Source organism: Scyliorhinus torazame, chromosome 17, assembly GCF_047496885.1.
Source record: "Scyliorhinus torazame isolate Kashiwa2021f chromosome 17, sScyTor2.1, whole genome shotgun sequence".
Taxonomy (NCBI): Eukaryota; Metazoa; Chordata; class Chondrichthyes; order Carcharhiniformes; family Scyliorhinidae; genus Scyliorhinus; species Scyliorhinus torazame.
The window spans coordinates 122,581,446-122,603,516 of NC_092723.1; the positions used below are offsets into that span (position 1 = coordinate 122,581,446).

At 45.0% G+C, this 22,071-nt stretch overlaps 1 protein-coding gene across 5 annotated transcripts in view; it reads left to right on the forward strand.

Annotated features, from left to right (window-relative positions):
* The window catches only part of chlsn (cholesin), a 540,096-nt gene extending 533,258 nt beyond the window's left edge, over positions 1 to 6,838 (forward strand). For all 5 annotated transcript variants that reach the window (XM_072480989.1, XM_072480992.1, XM_072480991.1 and 2 more), the window contains exons 4-5: positions 4,896 to 5,010; positions 6,571 to 6,838. In XM_072480989.1, coding sequence (XP_072337090.1) covers positions 4,896 to 5,010; positions 6,571 to 6,638 — 183 coding nt within the window. In that variant the 3' untranslated portion in view covers positions 6,639 to 6,838. The remainder of the gene's footprint in view (positions 1 to 4,895; positions 5,011 to 6,570) is intronic.
* Positions 6,839 to 22,071: the final 15,233 nt, after the last annotated feature.

A 22,071-nucleotide genomic window follows, 5' to 3' on the forward strand; every position in this document is an offset into this window, starting at 1 on the left:
AGAAAAGAGGAGTGCCGGAGGAAACCCACGCAGACACTGGGAGAACGTGCAAACTGCATAGACAGTGACCCAAGCCGGGAATCGAAACTGGGTCCCTGGAGCTGTGAAGCAACAGCGCTACCCACTGTGCTACAGTGCTGCCCACATTGTGAAATCATTCTCTGGGGGTGTTTTAAAAAATATTTAGAGTACCCAATTCATTTCTTCCAATTAAGGGGCAATTTAGCGTGGCCAATCCACCAAGCCTGCACATTTTTGGATTGGGGCGAAACCTACGTGAAAACGGGGAGAATGTGCAAATTCCACACGGACAGTGACCCAGAGCTGGGATCGAACCTGGGACCTCAGCGCCGTGAGGCCGCAGTGCTAACCCACTGCGCCACAGTGCTGCCTACTGGGGGTGTTTTTTTGAGGGAGCTTTGTGGCTATCTGCTTTCTTGATCTTGATCACAAGCTCTAGCAACGCACCTTTCCGCCCCACTCTCCGGACAGGGCCTAGCCCCACCAGCAAAAGGGAGAAGAAATTGGAGTGCAGATGACTGCTGAAAAGGAAAGCATCGACTCTCAGAGGCCCCAATCCCTGAACATTGCCTTGGGATGGGATTGTACAAAAATGATTTTAAAATGAGCTACCTTCGGACTGCCCCCAAGGCCCAGGTAAGCTGTTATGCCACCCAGGAAATGATGGCGGCTTGAGGGACAATTGGTCAGAAGAATTACCGCAAGAAACTTTTTCCTTTCTTCCAGACGTTGGTCTCTTTAGACTATAAGAGATAGGAGCAGAAGTAGGCCATTCGGCCCGTTGAGTCTGCTCCACCATTCAATAAGATCATGACTGATCTGATATGATAATCTGCAACTTCACTTTCCAGCCTTATCTCCATAATCCTTGGTTGGATATTCAGTTATCACGGCAGATCCTGACCTAAAACCTATGGTAGGCATTAGAAATAAGGTATATTTTTAAGTTGTTTTAATTTAATGTTTCTGTGCCTGGAAGAGTAAAATCTTAGTTAGATTCATGCTGGACAAAGGTGTTTGTAAGTGCGGGAGCTGGTTTCAATTTCAACAGTGATTTTATTGTGCTTAAAGAGGGCTAAGGTGTGAAGAGTAAATAAATCAGGAGTGGTTATTCAGCAACTAGACCTTGTCAGGTAGAGAAGCTTTTAAGTTTTAGTTTAACTAATTTTTAAAAATAAATTTAGAATACCCAATTCATTTTTTCCAATTAAGGGGCAATTTAGGGTGACCAATCTACCTAGCTTACACATAATTTTGGGTTGTGGGGGTGAGACCCATGCAAATATGGGGAGAATGTGTAAACTCCGCACAGACCTGGTGACCTGGGGCTGGGATCAGACCCGGGTTCTCAGAGCCATGAGGCAGCAGTGCTAACCACTGTGGCACCTTGCCTTAGTTTAACAAATTTGATTGCAGTTGGAGATAGATAATGAAAGAGAAGGCAGCTCTCACAGCTCCACTAGAAGCAGTTGGTTTTAGAAGGCTGAAGAGGGTACATCTCTCTCAGCCTTGCTAGAAGAAAAGTCATACTATGGAGTAACGGTTAAGACAATAGATGCTGAAAACCTAAAGTGCAGCTAGTTAGGAAAACTAGAGAAATGAAGAGACGTTTCTAAGAAGTCTGGAGTTAATGGAACAGAGGAAACTGAAAACCAGAACAGATTACTGTTCAATAAAGTCACAGAAAGTTGAAAAGGCATTGGAATGTGAGAGACCTGAAAGATATCTGCAGTAGTGCTAAGGGAACAGAGTTCGGTTTTGACCTTGGGTGACTGTCAGTGTGGAATTTCCACGTTCTCCACTGGTACTCTAGCTTTCTCCCGCAGCCCACCTTAGGTGGATTGGCCATGATCAATGCATGTGGTTACAGTGATAGGGCTGGGAAGTAGGCCTAGGCCGAGTGCTCTTTCGGAGGGTTGGCGCAGACTCGATGGGCCGAATGGATTCTATGGATTCTTATTTTTCAGAGTTAACAACATCTAAGGCGAGGCCGTGAGATGGCATGGGTTTTAGAAGCCCAAAGCTACAGAGTGGTACAGATTTAAACTGGAGGGAAAGGATGGGCTAGAGATTGACTAACGTAATAAGTCTGCAGGGAGGTAGAACATCACGTGGGATGATGCCACTTATGAGAAAGGAAAGTTAAGAATATCAACATAAAAATAAGCTAAACTTGTGCAAAAGGAACTCTTTCAGATTTCGAGAAAAACGACTTGTTTTGAGACCGCAAATCTCACCGCTTAAAGATCATATCAAATCCTTCATTAGAAGAAGACCAAACATCTTCAGAAATTGTTTAGAGATAAGAAAAGAGTGAACAAGAAATTAATTGTAGATGTTTTTTTTTTAATGAAAATGACATCTTGATGAAAGGGAAGGAAATGTGGAGACATAATTTGTTTGCTTTGAAAAACGTAAAACATAGACATAGGCCGGATTGACTGCACGCACATACACAAGCGCACACACACACACACATACATACACATACACACACACACTACATACACACACATGCACACATAGACGCATACACACATACATATAAACATGCACACACATACATATGCATACACACGCACACATACATACACACGCACACATACACACGTACATACACACGCACACACAATGTGTTTTCCATGGCGGAGGCAGCTCACCATTGACTGCCAGCAGGAAGTCTGCGGCATGGCTCACCTGCAGAGTGAGGGGGGGCTTTGATGGGACCAGGCAATCCTTTCAGTGGGAAGGGACAGAAAATCCCCCCCCATAGTGTCGTTCATGACTTCAGGACACCACAAAGCACTTTGCAGCCCATGAAATGCTTTAAAAAATGTAATAATTAACTTGGGGAAATACAATAATCAGTTCCAACATTTAGCGAGTTCACACAAACAGCAATGTAATAATGACTGTATGATCTGTTTTGATGGTGATTGAGGTATACATATTAGCCAGAGCACCTGAGTATGAGTCCATCTTAGAAATCGAACTTTTCCATCTGCGGAGGGGATATCTGGCAGACGGCACCTCTGGCAGTCTCCCCCAGAACTGCTCGGCAGGGTCAGCTTTCACTGTTGTGCTCAAGTCTCTGGAGTAGATTCTCTGAATCAACTTTGTGATTTAGAGGTGAAGCTGTTACTATCTGGGCCACAGCTGATAGTTCAGTCCAGGCCAACTATTATAGGTTCCAGTTTCCCTAAACGACTCAAATATAAAATGTTCAAAGCTGGTCTTAAATCCTTTCACAGCCTCACTTCTCCATTAGTCATTCCTACAAACCTACCTTAACTCTGTTTTCTTTGAGTCTCGCCTCTTGTGCATCCCAATAGCAGCTGTTCTTTCTGTTATATCATTCCAATGCTCTTGAATTCCCTCCCCAAACTCCTCCTCCATTTAAACCCCATATAATATCTCCCATCTGCATCTCAGCATAAATGTTTCTTTTCAGCTCTTGTCAAATGCCCTGGGATTTTTTTACTGCATTGAAGATGCCATTTTGTTGTGTGATCTACCTTATTCTAGATAACTCTAGAGTGGCCATCAGGTGGATCACTGCTAAAGATTGTGACCAATGTTACTGAGCAGCGTCCATCCTTAGGATAGCTGTTCCACGTAAAATAGCCCCCAATGATCAAGAATATTTCCACCTATACCTTCCTTTACTTTAATTGGGTTTTATAATATGCTGACTTACATCATATGAATTATTGTCATAATTTTAGTGGTGTTGTGAACATGTGTGTAACGTTGAGGCTTACTGAGCAGCCAGGTTGACTCCCTCTGCTGATTGCAGTCTGTAGCAATGGCACCAGAGCCTTTCACTGTTCATCCCCATTGCCAACAGCAAGAAAATAGCAAGCAAGCTGCAGCACACCACACTTAACTAGTACAGGACAACTGTAAAACCTGCATTGGCACAATTGAAAAGCTCATTCGGCACTGATATAGCAGAATACTAATTCTCCAACATTCTTGTGCACGTGGATATGGAAGATACCATGGCATTATTCAAAGAAGCGTCACAGAGTATTCCCAGAGGCCCAGGCAATCTCTTTCATTAGCAGTTAACCTCTTTCATCAGTAAAAGACACACGATCTGGCCATCGCCACGTTTCTTGTTGTGGGACCTTGTTGACATGCAAATCGGCTAACGTGTTTCCGATATTGCAACCTGAACTGCAGTTCAAAAGTACTTCGCTGGCTGTTAAAATGCTTTGGGATGTTCCAAGGTCATGCAAGGTGCTATGTGAATGCTTTCTGTCCACTTGTTCATTGTTACTCATTCTCTGGTTTCAGCATTTGCTGGAGTTTTTTTCTGCTTTTAATAAGCAGCATGTCCACATACAGCTGTTGCCTGAATTTGACCTTGATGTTTGTTAAGAAAACAAAGACAGACAGAAATTGCTATAGGGATTCAACAGACAAATCATGAGTTCCCACAACCTAATAAGTGGCGCAGCAATAATGCTTGTTGACTCTGAGCTTTTGGAAGTTGGGACCAGTACACTTTGTACCGTGGTATTTTAAAACCATGATCGTCAATCTTAATAGTCCATCAAATAATATGCTTGATCATTTCAGAAAATGTAAATTAACAGTTAGAAGTTACCGGGTGTTCACGCCGACAGGATATTCCAGTCCTACCGACAGCGCACGGGTTTTCCGCCGACAAATCCCGTTGACAAGGGCGGGACAAGAAAATTCCGCTGGTGGGTTGCCTCCGCCACCGCCGAAATAAACGCAGTGGGTTGGTCGGTAAATCCCACCCCAAGAGTTACTAAGGAGTGGCTCTTCTATCAACCATTGGATTTGGGAATATTTTGAGACAAATTTCCTTCCTAAGTTATTTCTCATTTTCTGCTTCTATATAGATGTCTGACAAACATTTCACCGCATTGCTGAACTATCTGGATGGCCTAAAGGGAAATGCTCGGGAGGTAACCATTCAGAAAGCAGAGGCATTGATGGAGGACCTGGAAACTACAGGTAAGTACTTTGTATGATCAGCTTGGGATATGAGCCTAGATTTTTACTTACCCGGCCCACTGGGAGCGGGCGTGTCAGAAATGAGTGAGCAAATCGGAAGTCTGGATTCCGCCCAATTTATGGAGTTTAACAATCTTGGGACATTATCAGTCAGTTCCCCACCTAGAGTTCTCTCTTCCCCCCCCACCCCGGCCCTACGTTGCAGAAAAAATAATTTTATTGTTCAATTATATAAGATAATCAACATATTTTGTGTTATTGGACATTCGAGAATGCATGCGAGGTTTCACATGGGCTGGTACCCACAGAATTTGCACTGGATTGAGAATCAACTTGTTGGAAAGTTTCTGCTGGTCCTTTTACAGAACAGGAACAGAGGAAATTAATAGACAGCAAGCTTGGTATGACACGACCACAGTAATATGCACTGACTCATGAAATATGATTGCATTAAGCTCAACAGCTTCCATTTGCAAAGAAGATGTTTGGATATTTGGCTGACTAAAGATTTGTGGCTATAAGCAACCTCTCAGTTGGATGAGAAAGGCACTTAACATCTTTCATCTAATACACATACCTTCCGTATAATTACAACCGTGACAACACTTAAAAAATAAAATTGGGGCAGCACGGTGGCACAGTGGGTTAGCCCTGCTGCCTCACGGCGCCGAGGTCCCAGATTCGATCCCGGCTCTGGGTCACTGTCCGTGTGGAGTTTGCACATTCTCCCGTGTCTGCGAGGGTTTCGCCCCCACAACCCAAAGATGTGCGGGCTAGGTGGATTGCCCATGCTAAAATTGCCCCTTAATTGTAAAAATGAATTGGGTACTCTAAATTTATCAAAAAATAAATAAATAAAATTAATCACACTGTAAAACAAAATATCTGGTCATTATCGCATTGCTGTCCCTGGGAGCTGGTCACGTGCAAAATGTCTGTTATGTTTAAAGTTTAGAGTACCCAATTCTTTTTTTTTCTAATTAAGGGGCAATTTAGAGTGGCCAATCTATCTACCCTGTGCATCTTTTTGGCTTGTGGGGGTGAGACCCATGCAGACAAGGGGGAGAATGTGCAAGCTACACATGGACGGTGACCCGGGGCTGGGATCGAACCCAGGTCCTCAGCACCATGAGGCAGCAGTGCTAACCACTGCGCCGCCGTGCTGCCCTATCTTTTGTGTTTCATACGTTACAACAGTGACTACATCTCATTGGCTGTCACCTGCTTTGTGGCATCCAGGCATTTAAAAGGAGTTATATAAATGCAAGTCCATCCTTCTTTCCTTCCTTCCTTATTTCTTCAATTCTGCTTTCCCAACACATTTAATCCTTTTAATAGGCTGGTTTCCAAGCAGGGTACCAGGCAGGAGACCAGTACAGATGAAGCAGTGCCTTACATGGCAGTGTTCTGTTGATTTAGAACTGCTTGGACAAGAAGGGGAAAGGGAGCCTCTGAGTTAAAGAATGAAATAATGATCTATTGAGCTCATTAGGTATCAGTTCTTTACATTAATGCGGACAAAGAAACATAATATTTCCCCATATGTTTTCACTTGAACAGATGGTTCCACTGAGGACAGCCCTGCAAAGATTGAGCGAATACGTCAGGTCCTTCAGATTTTGTCCTGAAGCTTTTCAAAGGATTCATGTAACAGTCTCTCTGCTCATAGTGCTGTTATCCTATACTGGCAGTCGAGAAGTTGTGCACAAATCACATTTATTCCAAGTCTTCTGCCATTGATCTTGGTTTGAGTACTCTGCTGATGACTTTTTTGTAAAATTCCATTTGTAATTTTAGCGATTATAATAAAATTTGTGGTTTTACCGAGTGCCCTGTGTTTAACAATTAAAGCTAAAGGTTCGATCCATTCGTCACTGAAACTGATGTACTGTGAAAAAGCAATGACAGTTAGGAGAGTCAAATAGGGGCAGCGTGACTTTCGTGAAAGAAGCAAGACTCCGTGTGTTCTTATTGTTATGTGCAGCAGGTCAAGATGATCAGAAAGAATTTCTTGTCTTCCTGCTGGATATTTACCCAAGAGTGGTGAAGGAGCGTGAACTAATTGAGTGAGAAATTAGGAGGCCTTGGCTGTCACTATATATAATATAATGAATATCTTGGTAATGTACCTGCATTCCTCTTTCTTTTTAAAAATAAATTCATTTTTTCCAATTAAGGGGCAATTTAGCATGGCCAATCCACCTCGTGAAACCCCCACAACCCAATGTGCAAACTCCACACGGACAGTGACCCAGAGCCGGGATCGAACCTGGGACCTCGGCGCCGTGAGGCAGCAGTGCTAACCATTTGCTCCACCGTGCTGCCCTCTGCATACCTCTTTCTGGTACTCAATGAAGTCCAGATAAGGAAGTTCCTGTGGTGCAATCTGGGAACTGTGGAAGATACAAAACCCAAACAGGAAAAGTTGCTTCAAACCCTTTTAAGATTTTCCCACACTTATCCATTTCTATCGGCAGTGTCCAAACAGCTGCTGCACGTACGGAGGGCTTGACTCTGCCCTTGTCAGTAGAACAGGATGTACCTACGCTGGTACATTATTATGTAAAAAATTGAAAGAGCCTGATTATTTCTTCTGTAGCCATCTGGGATGGCCACGTCCCGATTAGAAAATGGACACCCGCAAAGAATGCAGGGAAAATTGGACAATGCTAAGAAACAAGCAGGTGCAAGCTCTGTCTGTTGATTAGAACCTTAAACGCTCAGAGGACAGAAACTACCAAACGATCTACATACTAATGAACCATCTCCTGGGACAAAGGGGAAACATTTAGATACGCAATGTTAGGACAGACTCCCCGGCGCCAGAAGAAGCTAAGACAAAGCAGACTGACAGTCACCAGAACACGCCCAGCGATCAGGGAACCACCCCTCTATTGGAGGAAAATCGATACAACTGATTGAGAAAGACCCAATTAGTCGAGGCCAAGTTCAAGGCCTGCCCAAAAGAGCGCGAAGTCCTTTTCAGTATAAGAGGTATCACCCAAGGGAGAATCTTCCTCCTTTGGCTTTGGCTCTCACCGAAGAGAGAGACCTGCCTAGCAGCTGCAACAGACCAAGTAAGTTCCAAGTCAACACACGCTACGAGATAGACGCTCCTAGGTGCTACCCTGTAAACAGCTCAACCCAGCAACCTCAGAACCGAGCAACGACCATTGTTCCTCTGACTGAGTGGGCGCCCAAAGCTAAGTATAGGCTTTAGTAATAGTGGTAGTTTAGTTTGTAGAGTTTATGCATGAGTAGATTTGACTGTGTGTAACTAAATGAGCAATGCTTTTGAACTTACTAACTGGTGTATCGAGTCATTGATCAGTATTCGGTTCTGAACCTTGTGGCGGTGTCGAAAGATACCTGGCGACTCTTGAGCAAACATGATTAAATAGAGCCAAATTAAGAACCAACCAAAACTTAGCAACACTTCTCAAATATATCGGTGGGAATGGACACAAATCACCTCAAACTCTCGGTCTCATTTGATCCCATTTACGCAATGTCAGATAGATTCATTCAGCTGCTACTCTGTCTCGCTGAGCTATCCATTCCTTATACAAATTGTGCTGACTCTAAAGAGGAGGTTTCTCAATCAGATACTTGCATTTTGTTTATTGTTAGGAAACAGGAGTCATTTGAGCTCCTGCTTAACTATTTTAAACTGTATTTCTGTTGTTTCTGACTTAATCATTCCTCAAGTCCCGCTGACATCAGTGAGGACTGACAGCTCAAGAGCTGAGGTAATGGTACAGTTATTATCAAAGGGAACTTTAGCTATGTGTTTATCTGTGTGGCTGTGCAGTAGGTGTGTGCGTATGTATATGTATTATTCTTCTCTCAGCTTCTCATTGTGGAAATAATTGGCACGTGCAAAAAGTTGGATAAATCTGACAAATAAATGCAATAAATTTGGAAAGGGTAGATTTTGGAGATGTTCGGGTATTAGGACCAAGAATTCCTAGCTGTAGTCAAGCTTGCTCCAAAGGGGGGCTCCGCTATTTGGCTCTCGCCTTGGTTTGGGCTGGTAAAAGCTTAATTTCTCACTCACAATCCAAAGAAACAATTGATGAAAGCAGCACATCCTTGTGTCCTACAGAGAGATCTATGGGTTAAGACCATGGGCGCTCTCTCAGGCCCAGCCATTGCACACCCTTGTCCCAGCCCTTTCCCTGTGTAACAAGGGCTCTTCAAACCCAACTCTAAACAAAGACAAAACTCAATGTCGAGCAACTGGGACGAGTACAGATTGCACAGAAGTGTTTTGTGGTGCTGAGGCATGCTGGTCGGGTTTTGTTCAGGTATTACAGAAATGTGTACATGGGCAACAGCTACACCTTTCATTTACATAACAGCTCAAAGAAACCACCCTAAGGCATTTGTTAGGAATGTTATCAAACAAAATGTGAGACTGAGTCACATTGGGAGATTTTAGGAAAAGTGATCAAGAATTTTGTTGAAAGGTATATTTTAAGGAATGTCTCAAAGGAGGAGAGGGAGAGGTCCTTAGAAGGATTTCCAGAGCTTATAGCCCCTGGCCACTAAAGGTACATCTCCAATGCATGATTAAAAGCAGGAATGCGCAAGAGGTCACAATTGAAACAGCACAGAGATCATAGAATAGAATCCGTACAGTGTAGAAGGAGGTCATTCAGCCCATTGAGTCTGCACCAACTCTCTGAAAGAGTACCCTATCTAGGCCCAATCCGCACCCTCGCCCCATAACTCCACCTAACCTGCACATCTTTTCGACACTAAGCAGCAATTTAGCAAGGCCAATTCACCTAATCAGTATATCTTTGTACTGTGCGAGGAAACCTAAACACCCAGAGGAAACCCACGCAGTCACAGGGAGATAGTGCAAACCCAACACAGACAGTCACGCAAGGCCGCAATTGAACCTAGATCCCTGGCACTGTGAGGGAGTGATGCTAACCACTGTGCCATGATCTCGGAGGTTACAGAGACGGGAAGGGCTGATGCCATATAAGTATTTGAAAACAAGGATGAGAATTTTCAGTTTTTGGATTTGGTTTATTGTCACATTAACCGAGGTACAGTGAAAGATATTGTTCTGCATACAGTCCAGACAGATTGTTCCATGTATGAAAAAACATAGGACATGCATAAATACACAATGTAAATACATAGACATAGGCATTGGTGAAGCATACGGAATGTAGTACTACTCAGTAGAGAAGATGTGTGAAGAGATCAGTTCAGTCCACAAGAGAGTTATTCAGGAGTCTGGTAACAGTGGGGAAGAAGCTGTTTTTGAACCTGTTCATGCGTGTTCTCAGACTTTTGTAACTTCTGCCTGATTGGAAGAGAGAATAACCCGGGTGGGTGGGGTCTTTCATTATGTAGTCAGAGTCAATGGATGAGAAATGATTTTGCATGATGGACTGGTGTTAACGACCCTGTAGTTTCTTATGATCTTGGGCCGAGCAGTTGCCATGCGAAGCTGTGATGCAGCCAGATAGGATGCTTTCTGTCGTGCATCTTGAAAAATTGGTAAGAGTCAATGTGGGGCATGCCAAATTTCCTTCGTTTCCTGAGGAAGTATAGGCACTGTTGTGCTTTCTTGGTCGTAACATCGATGTGGGTATACCAGGACAGATTGTTGGTGATGTGCACACCTAGGAATTTGAAACTATCAACCATCTCCACCTTGGCACCATTGACGCAGACAGGGGTGTGTACAATACTTCTCTTCCTGAAGTCAATGACCAGCTCCATAGTTGCTGACATTGAGGGAGAGAGTGTTGTTGCCATTAGGTTACTATCTCCCTCCTGTAATCTGACTCACCGTTGTTCGAGAACCGACCCACTGTGGTCGTGTCATCAGCAAACATGTAGATGGAATTGGAGCCAAATTATGCCACACGGTCGTGTGTGTATAGGGAATATAGTAGGGGGCTAAGTACGAAGCCTTGCGGGGCCCCGGTATTGAGGACTATCGTTGAGGTGTCGTTGCTTATCCTTACTGATTATGGTCTATGGGTCAGGAAGTCAAGGGTCCATTTGCAGAGGGAGGAGCCAAGACCCTGGTTTTGGAGTTTTGATATGTGCTTGGCTGGGATTCTGGCGTTGAAGGCAGAGCTGTAGTCAATGAATAGGAGTCTGACGTAGGAGTCCTTGTTGTTGAGATGAGTGTAGAGCCAGGGAGATGGCGCCTGCTGTGGACTGGCAAAGTGGACTCTCATATTTTCTGCTTGTGTGCCAAAGCTAATGAAATGGTCTGTGTAGTACTGATGAATTTCTCTGTAAACCCGCCGGCTGTTTTTGCCTTTCACCACTTCCATAATGAAAACTGAAAATGAATGTGATGAATTCAGGCTCAACACATTGATGGCTGTCACATCTCTTCAAATTGGATTAACACTGAGATACCATGAATATGGATTTCAGAAATCCCAGCGAATATTTCTGCTGCATTTCAAGTATTCAGTTTTGGAACAAAAAATCTCCAGAAAACATGTAAAGATTTGAGTCTGTTTCTTATTGCTGTTAATGTAAATAGCAACCACGTAGGTGCCTAGGGCGGTGATTAAAGTAAATAAGCGTTACATCACTGTTTTTCACAGGCTCATCAAATCAGCCCTATTATTGAGCCGCTAAATGTCAAGTAGCCTACCTTCTTGGTCATACTCGGGTATTGAAAGTTGAGACGTGTAAAGTCTCTGAAATAATAGTGGATTACAATAGTAACCGCCAGTGCATCTATTATTGACATGGATAATAATTGTATTTTTAACATGGGGCTGAATGTTTATCCACATTAAATTCCTTGATTAAGAACAAAGAAAGGTACGGCACAGGAGCAGGTCCTTCGGCCCTCCAAGCCTGCGCTGACCATGCTGCCAGTCTAACTGAGTTCCCAAAGCCGTGTAATTCCCAAAGCTGTTGCAGAAACAGATTAGGAATACTTAGTTACAGTGCATCTACCATTCAGATAATAGAAGATCTATTAAAAGCTCTGCTCTTCCCTCCACTTTCAGTCCTCCCAAGTTAGTCTCATTTGTGCTTGAGTCCCAGATAATGGTGTTTCCTAGTTTATTGGTGTGCCCATTTCAAAGAATGACTGACTGTCTCTTGCCTTCGAGGCACCAGATAGTTTGGTGCTATTTCCTCATCTAGCCACACTGCCTCCATCAAATGCGCGCAGGTATCCAACATGCCAATACAGCTCATCATCTGGTTAAGATGGAGGTTAAAGGTTCTATGGCACCATCTGAGTTACGTATGTGGAGTTTTCCTGGTGTCCGAGCCAACATTCCTCCCCCAACCAAGCTCACACAAATGTACCCTTGATCTCCTTTCTGTTACATTTCTTACAGAACAGCAGTGACTGTGATCTGTTATCTGAAATGTTGTGGTGTGGTAGAGGACTGTATAACACAACTGTTGTTTCAATGAAGAATGTTTGAGGGGAAAGTCTGACTAATTTACACTGGCAGGACTTACAGCTTAGAGGTTAGACCTTATTCATTGGAGCCATCTTACTTATTGAATGCTCAGGTGATATTGGGTGCGGAAGGACCCTGGATTATTTTAGGTAGCGTATTTCCCTATTCTTGAAAATAGTTAAATAATCAAAATAAACTATGCATTAATTCTTCCACCAAAAACAAAGCAGGATCATACATAAATGGATTGTCAACCAGCAGTTGGTTTACTTATTGCTAATAAGAATGAGTAAGAATAGTCCCATGGGCGAAATTCTCCCGAAACGGCGTGATGTCCGCCGACTGGCGCCCAAGACGGCGCCAATCAGACGGGCATCGCGCCGCCCCAAAGGTGCGGAATGCTCCGCATCTTTGGGGGCCGAGCCCCAACATTGAGGGGCTAGGCCGACGCCGGAGGAATTTCCGCCCCGCCAGCTGCCGAAAAAGGCCTTTGTTGCCCCGCCAGCTGGCGCGGAAATGACATGTCGGGGCGGCGCATGCGCGGGAGCGTCAGCGGCCGCTGACAGTTTCTTCCGCCTCCGCCATGGTGGAGACCGTGGCGGAGGCGGAAGGGAAAGAGTGCCCCCACGGCACAGGCCCGCCCGCGGATCGGTGGGCCCCGATCGCGGGCCAGGCCACCGTGGGGGCACCCCCCCGGGGTCAGATCGCCCCGCGCCCCCCCCAGGACCCTGGAGCCCGCCCGCGCCGCCTTGTCCCACCGATAAATAGGTGCTTTAATTTACGCCGGCGGGACAGGCAATTTATCGGCGGGACTTCGGCCCATCTGGGCCGGAGAATCGAGCGGGGGGCCCGCCAACCATCGCGGCGCGATTCCCGCCCCCGCCGAATCTCCGGTGCCGGAGACTTCGGCAACCGGCAGGGGCGGGATTCACGGCAGCCCCCGGCGATTCTCCGACCCAGCGGGGGGTCGGAGAATGACGCCCCATATTCCTACCCATACACTGCTCTACTTTTACAAGCCTTTCCTCAGAATTTTGCAAAATGCTTTACACCCAATTAAGTGCAATGAAATGTAGCAATTTTAATGTAAGAAGCATGATATCCAAATTTTCAAGTTCCCACAAAGAGCCACCATTCCCTGATAAAACTCCTGCACCATTTACATGCGGTTATTGAAAGAGCCAGGAATGATCTGAAAAAAAATTTGAAAGCAAGCAAAAATACCACTTGTGACGGAGGACAGCAATTTACACTTTAGAGGTAACAGTTTTATGCTGCTTAATGGCCAAATCATTTCAGGTAAGCTTTGTCATTCCTATTAAAGCCGTATTGATAATTATATTGTGTCTACCGTGCCGAAACAAACGATTGACCCAATTAAGCCTCCTGCCACCATCTCACTCTATCAGCATATCCATAGAATCCCTACAGTGCAAAGGGAGGATATTCAGCCCATTGCATCTGCACCAACCCTCCGAAAGAACATCCTACCTAATCTGCACACCGTTGGACACTAAGGGGCAATTTAGCCTGGCCAATCCAACTAACCTGCACATCTTTGGACTGTGGGAGGAAACTGGAGCACCCGGAGGAAACCCATGTACACACTGGGAGAACGTACAAACTCCACACAAACAGTCACCCAAGGCTGGAGTGTAACCTGAGTTCCTGGAGCTGTCAGGCAGCAGTGCTATATACCCTTCTATTTTTTTCTCTCGCATGTTCTTAACTCACTTTCACTTAAATGAATCTGTTTTTTTTTAAAAGTGTTTTCATTCAACATTTTTAACATTAAATTAAACAACACCACAAAGTAAAACCAAAAACTCTACCTCCCACCCAACACCTTAACCCACCCACCTTACCACCCCCCTCCCTCAAATTTCTCCAGCTTCTGGTAGGACCAGAACACGTGTATGTGTTTGGCGGGCCCCTCCCACACCGCAAATGGATCTATTATTCATCTCAAGCACTCCTAGTAGTGAGTCCCACTTTCTCGGTAAAAATGTTTCTCCTGAATTCCTTACTGGGTGTACAAGTGACTTATATTTATAAGCTCTTTTTCTGTATTCCCCTGTAAGTAAAAGTATTTTCTCTATTTATCCTATCAAACCCTGTCATAATCTTAAAAGACCTTCAGCACGTCACCCTACAGAATTGCGTTTCCAAGCAGCCCAGACTGTTGCCTATCCTGAAAAGTATATCCTTTCAGTTCTGACATCATCCATGGAAATATTTTCTGCACCTTCACAAATGCATCTATATCCTTTTAATAATATGGGGTGAAGAGTTGTGCACAGTGCCCCAAGTGTTGTCTGACTAAGATTCTACACCGGTTTAACAGTTCCTCTGCTTTTTAACTCAACAATGAACTCCAATACTTGATTTGCTTTTTTATGATCTTGTTACCCTGACTTTTCGTGATTTCTACATCTTTATCCCATTTAGACTCATGTTATCCAAGCTGTGTGTGGCCTCCTTTTTCCTACCAAATGTGCCATTTTTCACATCTATATTGAAATACATTTGCCAATCACAAATGCTTTCCAAATGTTTCTCAATGTTTTCTTGCATTTTGTCACCATCTTCCTCAGTATTAACTATACTGCTCAATTTGGTGTCAACTGCAACTGTTGAAATTGCACCCACGATTCATCTGTCCAAATCATTAATAGTGGTCAATTGTGGTCTTGCAGGTAATTAGCCATAGTCCACAAAGGACCGCAGTCATCTCCCTCCATTACTGAGAGAGACAATTTGTTCGAGCCAATCCCTGTGAAATACCACTTCTCACTATTTGCCGGTAAACTACCCTTAATCCCTATTTTCTGTTTTGTCGCCAGTTTGGTCTCTATTCTGCTACTTGTCCTGACTTCACATGCCTTCTAATTTAAAGTAAAGTCGCCATAGTCCCTGATGACCATAGGCTGCTTTCCTCTTTGAGGGGGAGAGCTGACTTGTGGTGCTTTAGCCTGAGGATCACCACACCTCAGGCGAGGGACAAGGTTGTCAAGGCCGGGCCTTCATGAATAACTTCAGCCGGTACGGGAGTTGAACCCGCTCTGCATCACAAACCAGCTGTCCAGCCAACTAAGCCAAAGCGGTCCTTCTTCAATATGCTGGATAGTTTATTACAAAGACCTTTGAGTTGATTTGGTTGCAATTTAATACAACATCATAGCCACATAACATTGTGGGCTGCATTTCACAGGGTGGAGGGCATTGATGGGGTGGGGGTGGGGGAATGCGTACTGTTCAGTTGGTCTGAACAGACTGACTTTTAATAAACCTACCCAGCAGTGATAACATGTTGAGGAGACAACATAAACTGATGGAGGATTGGATGTCTGCGCCTCGGTGGCAGGAAGTCCAGCCCACAAAGTTGCTGGCCAGATTGATTGACTGGCATCTCTAACGATCCCAGCAGTGCCAGAACTCAATAGTGGGCTGGACTGCAAGGAGGCCCATGGAGCTTGAAGATGGATCCTGAACTCAGGAAAGTACCAGGAATTTGGGGCAGAAAGGAATCGGCCATCCTCAAGGGGCGGGTGGGGTCTGGCGAGGGAAATGGGAGGTAGATTTTAGAGGCTAAGTGGGGAGAAACAAAATAGGAGGGATATCTTGGGAGAGCACCTCATATATGCATAGGGTAACGCTTGATTGCAACCCCCCCCCACACACACACACATTATCCTTCCCGCCTTCAAAGAAGCAGTTTTAAAAATGCCCTTTGCACTCTGGTCCATGTAAATGGGAACTGGACACGAGTGAAACATCACCCCACTGCAGCCTGAAAAGAATCATTGCATATGTTCCAACTTGTAAAGTAAAATGAGAATTACCTCTAGGTCATTTTACTGAAAAATAAACTGAAATAGTATATTTTACAACTGCACTCTGGGCTAGTATTTGAAACGTGATTGTCATTGTTTATTGCTGTCCACAGAATGAAAGCCAGATGTTTCATCAACCTTGTCATTCGTGCCAACACAATTCTAGCCAAGACTTCTCTTGTTTTTTTTTTACATTTTTGGATATAAAGGCAAACATTTGAGCCTACAATGTTATTGGATTTGTTCTTGGCAGAACTTATTCTGTCAAGTCTGGAACTAGTTGGCTAACTTTTTCATCTGCTTTCAAGAATGAATGAGCAAACCTAGCAGCAACCAACAAAGAAAGATCATGCTTGTTTGCGTGCATTACTCACAGATCTTTGGTGAAGCAAACGCAAGTGGTTTTGCAGATCAGAACCAACTGCTTGTGAGGCAAAACGTCCTACATGTTGACATTCTGACAAGACTATCTTTGACTCAAAATGTTTGGTTTGTGATGTGAGTGAATATTTTAAAGATCATAGAACAAATCAGCACAGGAACAGGCCCTTCGGCCCTCCAAGCCTGTACTTGCAGGTGAATCCCTACCAAAATATCTTCCTTTAACCTATGTATGTATTTGTGGTAATCGGTTCTCTGCTATAATGCTTCCGCCACCAAGGTGAAATGCTAGCAGTAACTCTCTTGGTTTTTCAGTTACAACTGAGCTTTGTTATGCTTGGTAGATTTAGATCAGTATTCATCCAGGGTGGGATTTGCTGCTCCGCGGACTAAGTACGGTGGCGGGCAGGCGGGAAAAGCAGCATTTTTACTCACCGGCCACAAAGGCGTGTTTTCGCACCCAATTGTATACGCTTCTTGCCTCATTTAAATATACCTCAACGAGAAACAAGTCATATCACAGGCTGTTATTCGTCCGTCCTGCTGTGACCTTAGAGGATCTTGACAGCGGGTGCCATGTTTAAAGCGCACCCACGCACAACCCAGGACTGCTGCAGGAGAGAATTGGCACCAAAACGATGATGACTGCCACCCCAAGTTTAGCAATGTGCCACTGGGTCACCTTCTTGATGGTGTCGAGGGTCGCCAGGAGGCTCTCTATCCCCCCATGATGGTAAATGGAAGCCCAAAGACGTTACAACTGCAGCTTTGGAGGAGTGGCCAGGCCAATGAGTGCCAACTCGGCCCAGGAGAGAGCAGCTATTCAGATGGGGAAAAGGATGAATGATCTCATCCATTCTGCCAGGGTGTCCACCAACTCATCACCCTTAGTTCTCATCACTCTTAGTTCATAGTCTCAGAAGCCCATTCACAGGATGACACTCCACAAGGATGCGAGTGCACCAAGGTTTCCACCGATAGGATGGCGGCCGCCATGGAGACCTTAGTGCAGGACATTGCACCTGTGCTGCTGCAGGAGTTGCACTCCATCATTGTAGGTATTGGTTACATCCAGCAGTGGCTACGCAAGAGGAGGCCAGGGCTCCTTGATCTCACTCCAGGTTGTCTTTCTCAGTCAGTCAGGAGCCCTCCATATCTCAACCCTCCAGAAGATGTCCACCAAAGCTATCACAGACAACAGGGCATAGCAGTCAGCAGGCTGCCTCCATCTCTGTTGGGGATGCACAAAGACATAATGGTAAAGTTAGGAAGATTCATACGAGGAGTACAATGGTTGCGTGGAAGTGCACCAGATATACAGAGTTCCCAATAATATAAATAGAAGTGTACCCATTTCACGTCTCTCCTGTATGCCGCCTCTGTTTACTGAGCTGGGTGGTGATCAATCAGCTCTTGCACCATGTTCCCTTCCTCCACTGATCACAGACGACACATCATGTGCCTCAGGTCGATGTATACAGCCATCTCATAACAGTGTGTGTCCATTCTCAGCTCATTTCCAACATCAGTGAAGCATTGCCCTCATCCATTGGACTATAAGACTAATAATGATAATAATGTATATTGTCACAAATAGGCTTACATTAACACTGCAATGAAGTTACTGTGAAAAGCCCCTAGTCGCCACATTCCGGCACCTGTTCGGGTACACTGAGGGGGAATTCAGAATGTCCAAATGACCTAACAGCACGTCTTTCAGGATTTGTGAGAGGAAACCGGAGCACCCAGAGGAAACCCAAGCAGAAACGGGGAAAATGTGTAGCCGCCGCACAAATAGTGACCCATGCCGGGAATCGAACACGAAAACCTGGGGCTGTGAAGCAACAGTGCTATCCACTACCATGCTGCCCCCTTTGGAACACACATGAGTGCAAATGTCCAGTGAGGTATAGAGATTATTTTTGGAGGAGCTAGGGTCTGAACCTGCCAGCTGCAATGTTCTGAGGTGCTATTTCCAATGGGCTTCTGCAGTTTGTCCAGTTGCCCATTTAATTTTGGATTTATTGTTGGTCTGGAGCATTTCCACTGTTGGGACAAGGGTTACAACAAAGAGATCGATTAGTGGCACAAATCAGAATTAATGTTGCCTGACGTGCTTTCGGATTGCATCCATCGCTATTAAAATACTCCTAAGATGCCTCAGCTGTACTTTCCACCTCATTTGGGAATAACCATATCAGCTGGGTATCCCTTAATTCGGCCCTCCTGTGCAGTGATCCACTTCTCCCAGAATCCCTAAGAACCCTCCCCACTAAGGTTTTTTTTTCCAAACTTGTTCATGGGTATGTGGACGTCGCTGGTTGGGCCAGCATTTATTGTCCATCCCTGAGGGCATTTAAGCATCAACCACATTGCTGTGGGTCTGGAGTCACATGTAGGCCAGACCAGGTAAGGGTGGCAGATTCCCTTCAGTAAATAACATTCGTGAATCAGATGGGTTTCTATGACAATTGACGTGGTCATCTTTAGACATTTAATTCCAGATTGTTAATGAATTCAAGTTTCACAATTTGCCATGATGGGATTTGAACCCAGGTCCCCAGAGCATACCCTGGGTCTCCAGATTACTAGTCCAGCGATAATACCGTTACGCCACTGCCTCCCCAGATTGTTTCACGAGTCTGGTTTTAGATTGTGCCAAAGGTCCAGGCTGCAGGATGGTGGTGCTGAGGTTTTGCTATCAGACTAGGTTCGATCCTCTCTGTGCGACTATGAAAATCCTTCCCGTTGTCCTGGAGGAGCAGATTGTACAGGTTTCCCTTCCTGCAATAACTCTTGGACCCGCCCCCCCCCCCCCCCCTCCCGTTTGCCATAATGGTGGATATCCCGGTTTTATCTCTGCAATTGTTTGAGGTGGCTGTGCCTATGCCCATGTGGACCTCACTCCTCCCCTCTTGAGGCATATTGCACGATCACATATAGAGAGGCCCCCAAACCTCATGAGACCATAGAGTGCCCGTCCCTGCACTACCCGTTCCCTATCTACAACCTGCAGGTGCCTCCCCTGACGGTGACTGTGCCATCCATGGCCCATGATTATGGCGAAAACCCTGCATGAGGTGATGACCGTTCCCTATGCAACACGCTAGAAATTACTGAACTGACATGCCCACCCTCTCCCAGGACAGTCTTTGCAAGTTCAACTATCTAAACTGAAGCGTGTCTTTACTTGGCCCTGTTGCATTCTGGCCCCCAGGACATTCACATCCCCATCCCAGCAATGATGTGCCTAAATACATACTTCCCCAGTCTTCCCATACCCCCAGTCAAGCCTTTGCCCGCCAGCCCCTTCAGCCCCTCTCGTTCTCTCTGTCTTCGCCCCCGCCCCCCCCCCCCCCCCCCCCCACTCCCCAACAGCACGTTTAAATTGTTTTACTGCTAATCTAGTAAATAGAGCTTTGGGTCTGAAATCACCCTGAGATTGTTGTGCTGTCACCTGCACAGCCTGGTGCCGAGTGAGAGAGGACCAATGGCACAGTGTGAGTTAAGATAGGCGAACAGGCCTCAAAACCATGAGTGTGGCCCAGATCTCCAGGTGCATTCTCCTTGTATCCAATTGTGAATCACGTCGGTCAATTTAGATGCTGGCGCGGCCTTTCGATTTTGCTTGGGGCGTGATTCCAGTGATCTGCCTTCATAACGAGCATGCATGATATTAAAATGAATGTAAGTGCCATTCTCAACATGGTGGTGGGAGTGTGGAACTCACTGCCTCAACGGGTGATTCAGTCAGAAATACTTGTAACATTTAAGAGGTATTTGGATATTCACTTACACTGCCATAGCCTTGAGGGGTATGGGCCCAGCCTGGAAAATGGGATTAGTGTAGTCAAATCTTTGTTGTCTGGCGTGGACACGATGGGCCGAATGGCCTCATTGTGTGCTGTAAACATCTATGAATCCATGGTGCGGTGGAAATTTAACGCCACCATTTGACGTCTATAACGGACAATTGTGACATGTTTGTACGACGACATAAAACTGGCATCTGCGCTTCCGTGATATTTTTCCTTCCCGGCCACTGCGGGAAGGAGCGGAAAATCCCACTCCCAGGATCAACTCTGAGCATATACCTGATGATGAGGTCATTAACATGACTGACAGATGCTCTGAGTTGTTGTCATTCACATTGAAGAAAAATACCTCCAAATTTCTCCAGTTGTTGTTTACATTGGATGTCAAAGACTGATAACTTAAATTCATAACAGACTTGAGTATAGTAATGAATTAACTGCCTAAATCGCAAGAGCAGAAATGACCATGAATAATAACGCTTATATTCTATGCAATATCTTACCAGATTGGAATGTTTTGAAATTACTTCAATTAATTATGTTTGAAAGTGAAGTGAGCATAGTTAGATAAATATAGCAATCAGCTTGAACCAGCACAACTGTCCCATCAGCAGCAGGAGATGGATGATTAGTTGATGTACCATTTGGTATAACTGCTGACTGGGAGTCTGATTTAGCATTGTAACCAAAAGAAGCCAGCTCAAGAATGCAGCATTCACTCAGTTCTGCAAAGTACTGCAGGTATTGGGAATCGGAACGAAAAAGAGCAAACATTCAGCAGGTCAACCAGCATCTGTGGAGAGAGAAACTGAAGATGAATGACCTTTAATCAGAATTGGGTAACATTCATAATTTCATAAGACATAGGAACAGAATTAGGCCATTTGACCCATTGAGCCTGCTCTGCCATTTGACCATGGCTGATCTCATCCTAGCCTTAACTCCACTGTCCCGCCCGTTCTCCATAAGCCTTCAACCCATTAACAATTAAAAATCTGTCTAACGCCTCCTTAAATTTACTCACTGACCCAGCACCCACCGCACTCTGGGGTACCAAATTCCACAGATTCGCAACCCTTTGGGAGAAGTTGGGGGCGATTCTCCGAGTCCCGCGTCGAGCTGGAGAATCGCCGCAACTGCACCACGACGCCCCGACTGTGGTGTTGGGTGCTCTGGTGCGCAGATGAGCCAACACAGTTGTATGTGGTACAACTCTATTTTATTTTAACTCTTATAATACAGTTCGTTCTGGATACTCTGCACGTGCTGTCTCCCTGAGTGTGTCGTGTAGCAGGTCTGTCCTGGTCCTCCTCTCCAGCTAATACTGACCACCAGGTGTCGTGTTTGTGCTTTTATATCTTTCTGTGATTGGTTGTGGTGGTGTGTGTTCTGATTTGTCTGTTGGTGTGTCTATCATGATGTGTGTGTTTGAATATCATGACATCCCCCTTTTTACAAAGATATGTGCCTACGTGGTTATAAATATAATCGTGTCGTGAGTGCATCTAAGAGTGTGTGCGTGTGTTGTGTACAGCGTGTGTATATGACGTAACTATTTACATGGGGCGATGTCGGGTGCGTCACACTAACAAGGTTGTACCATAACAAAACATGAAT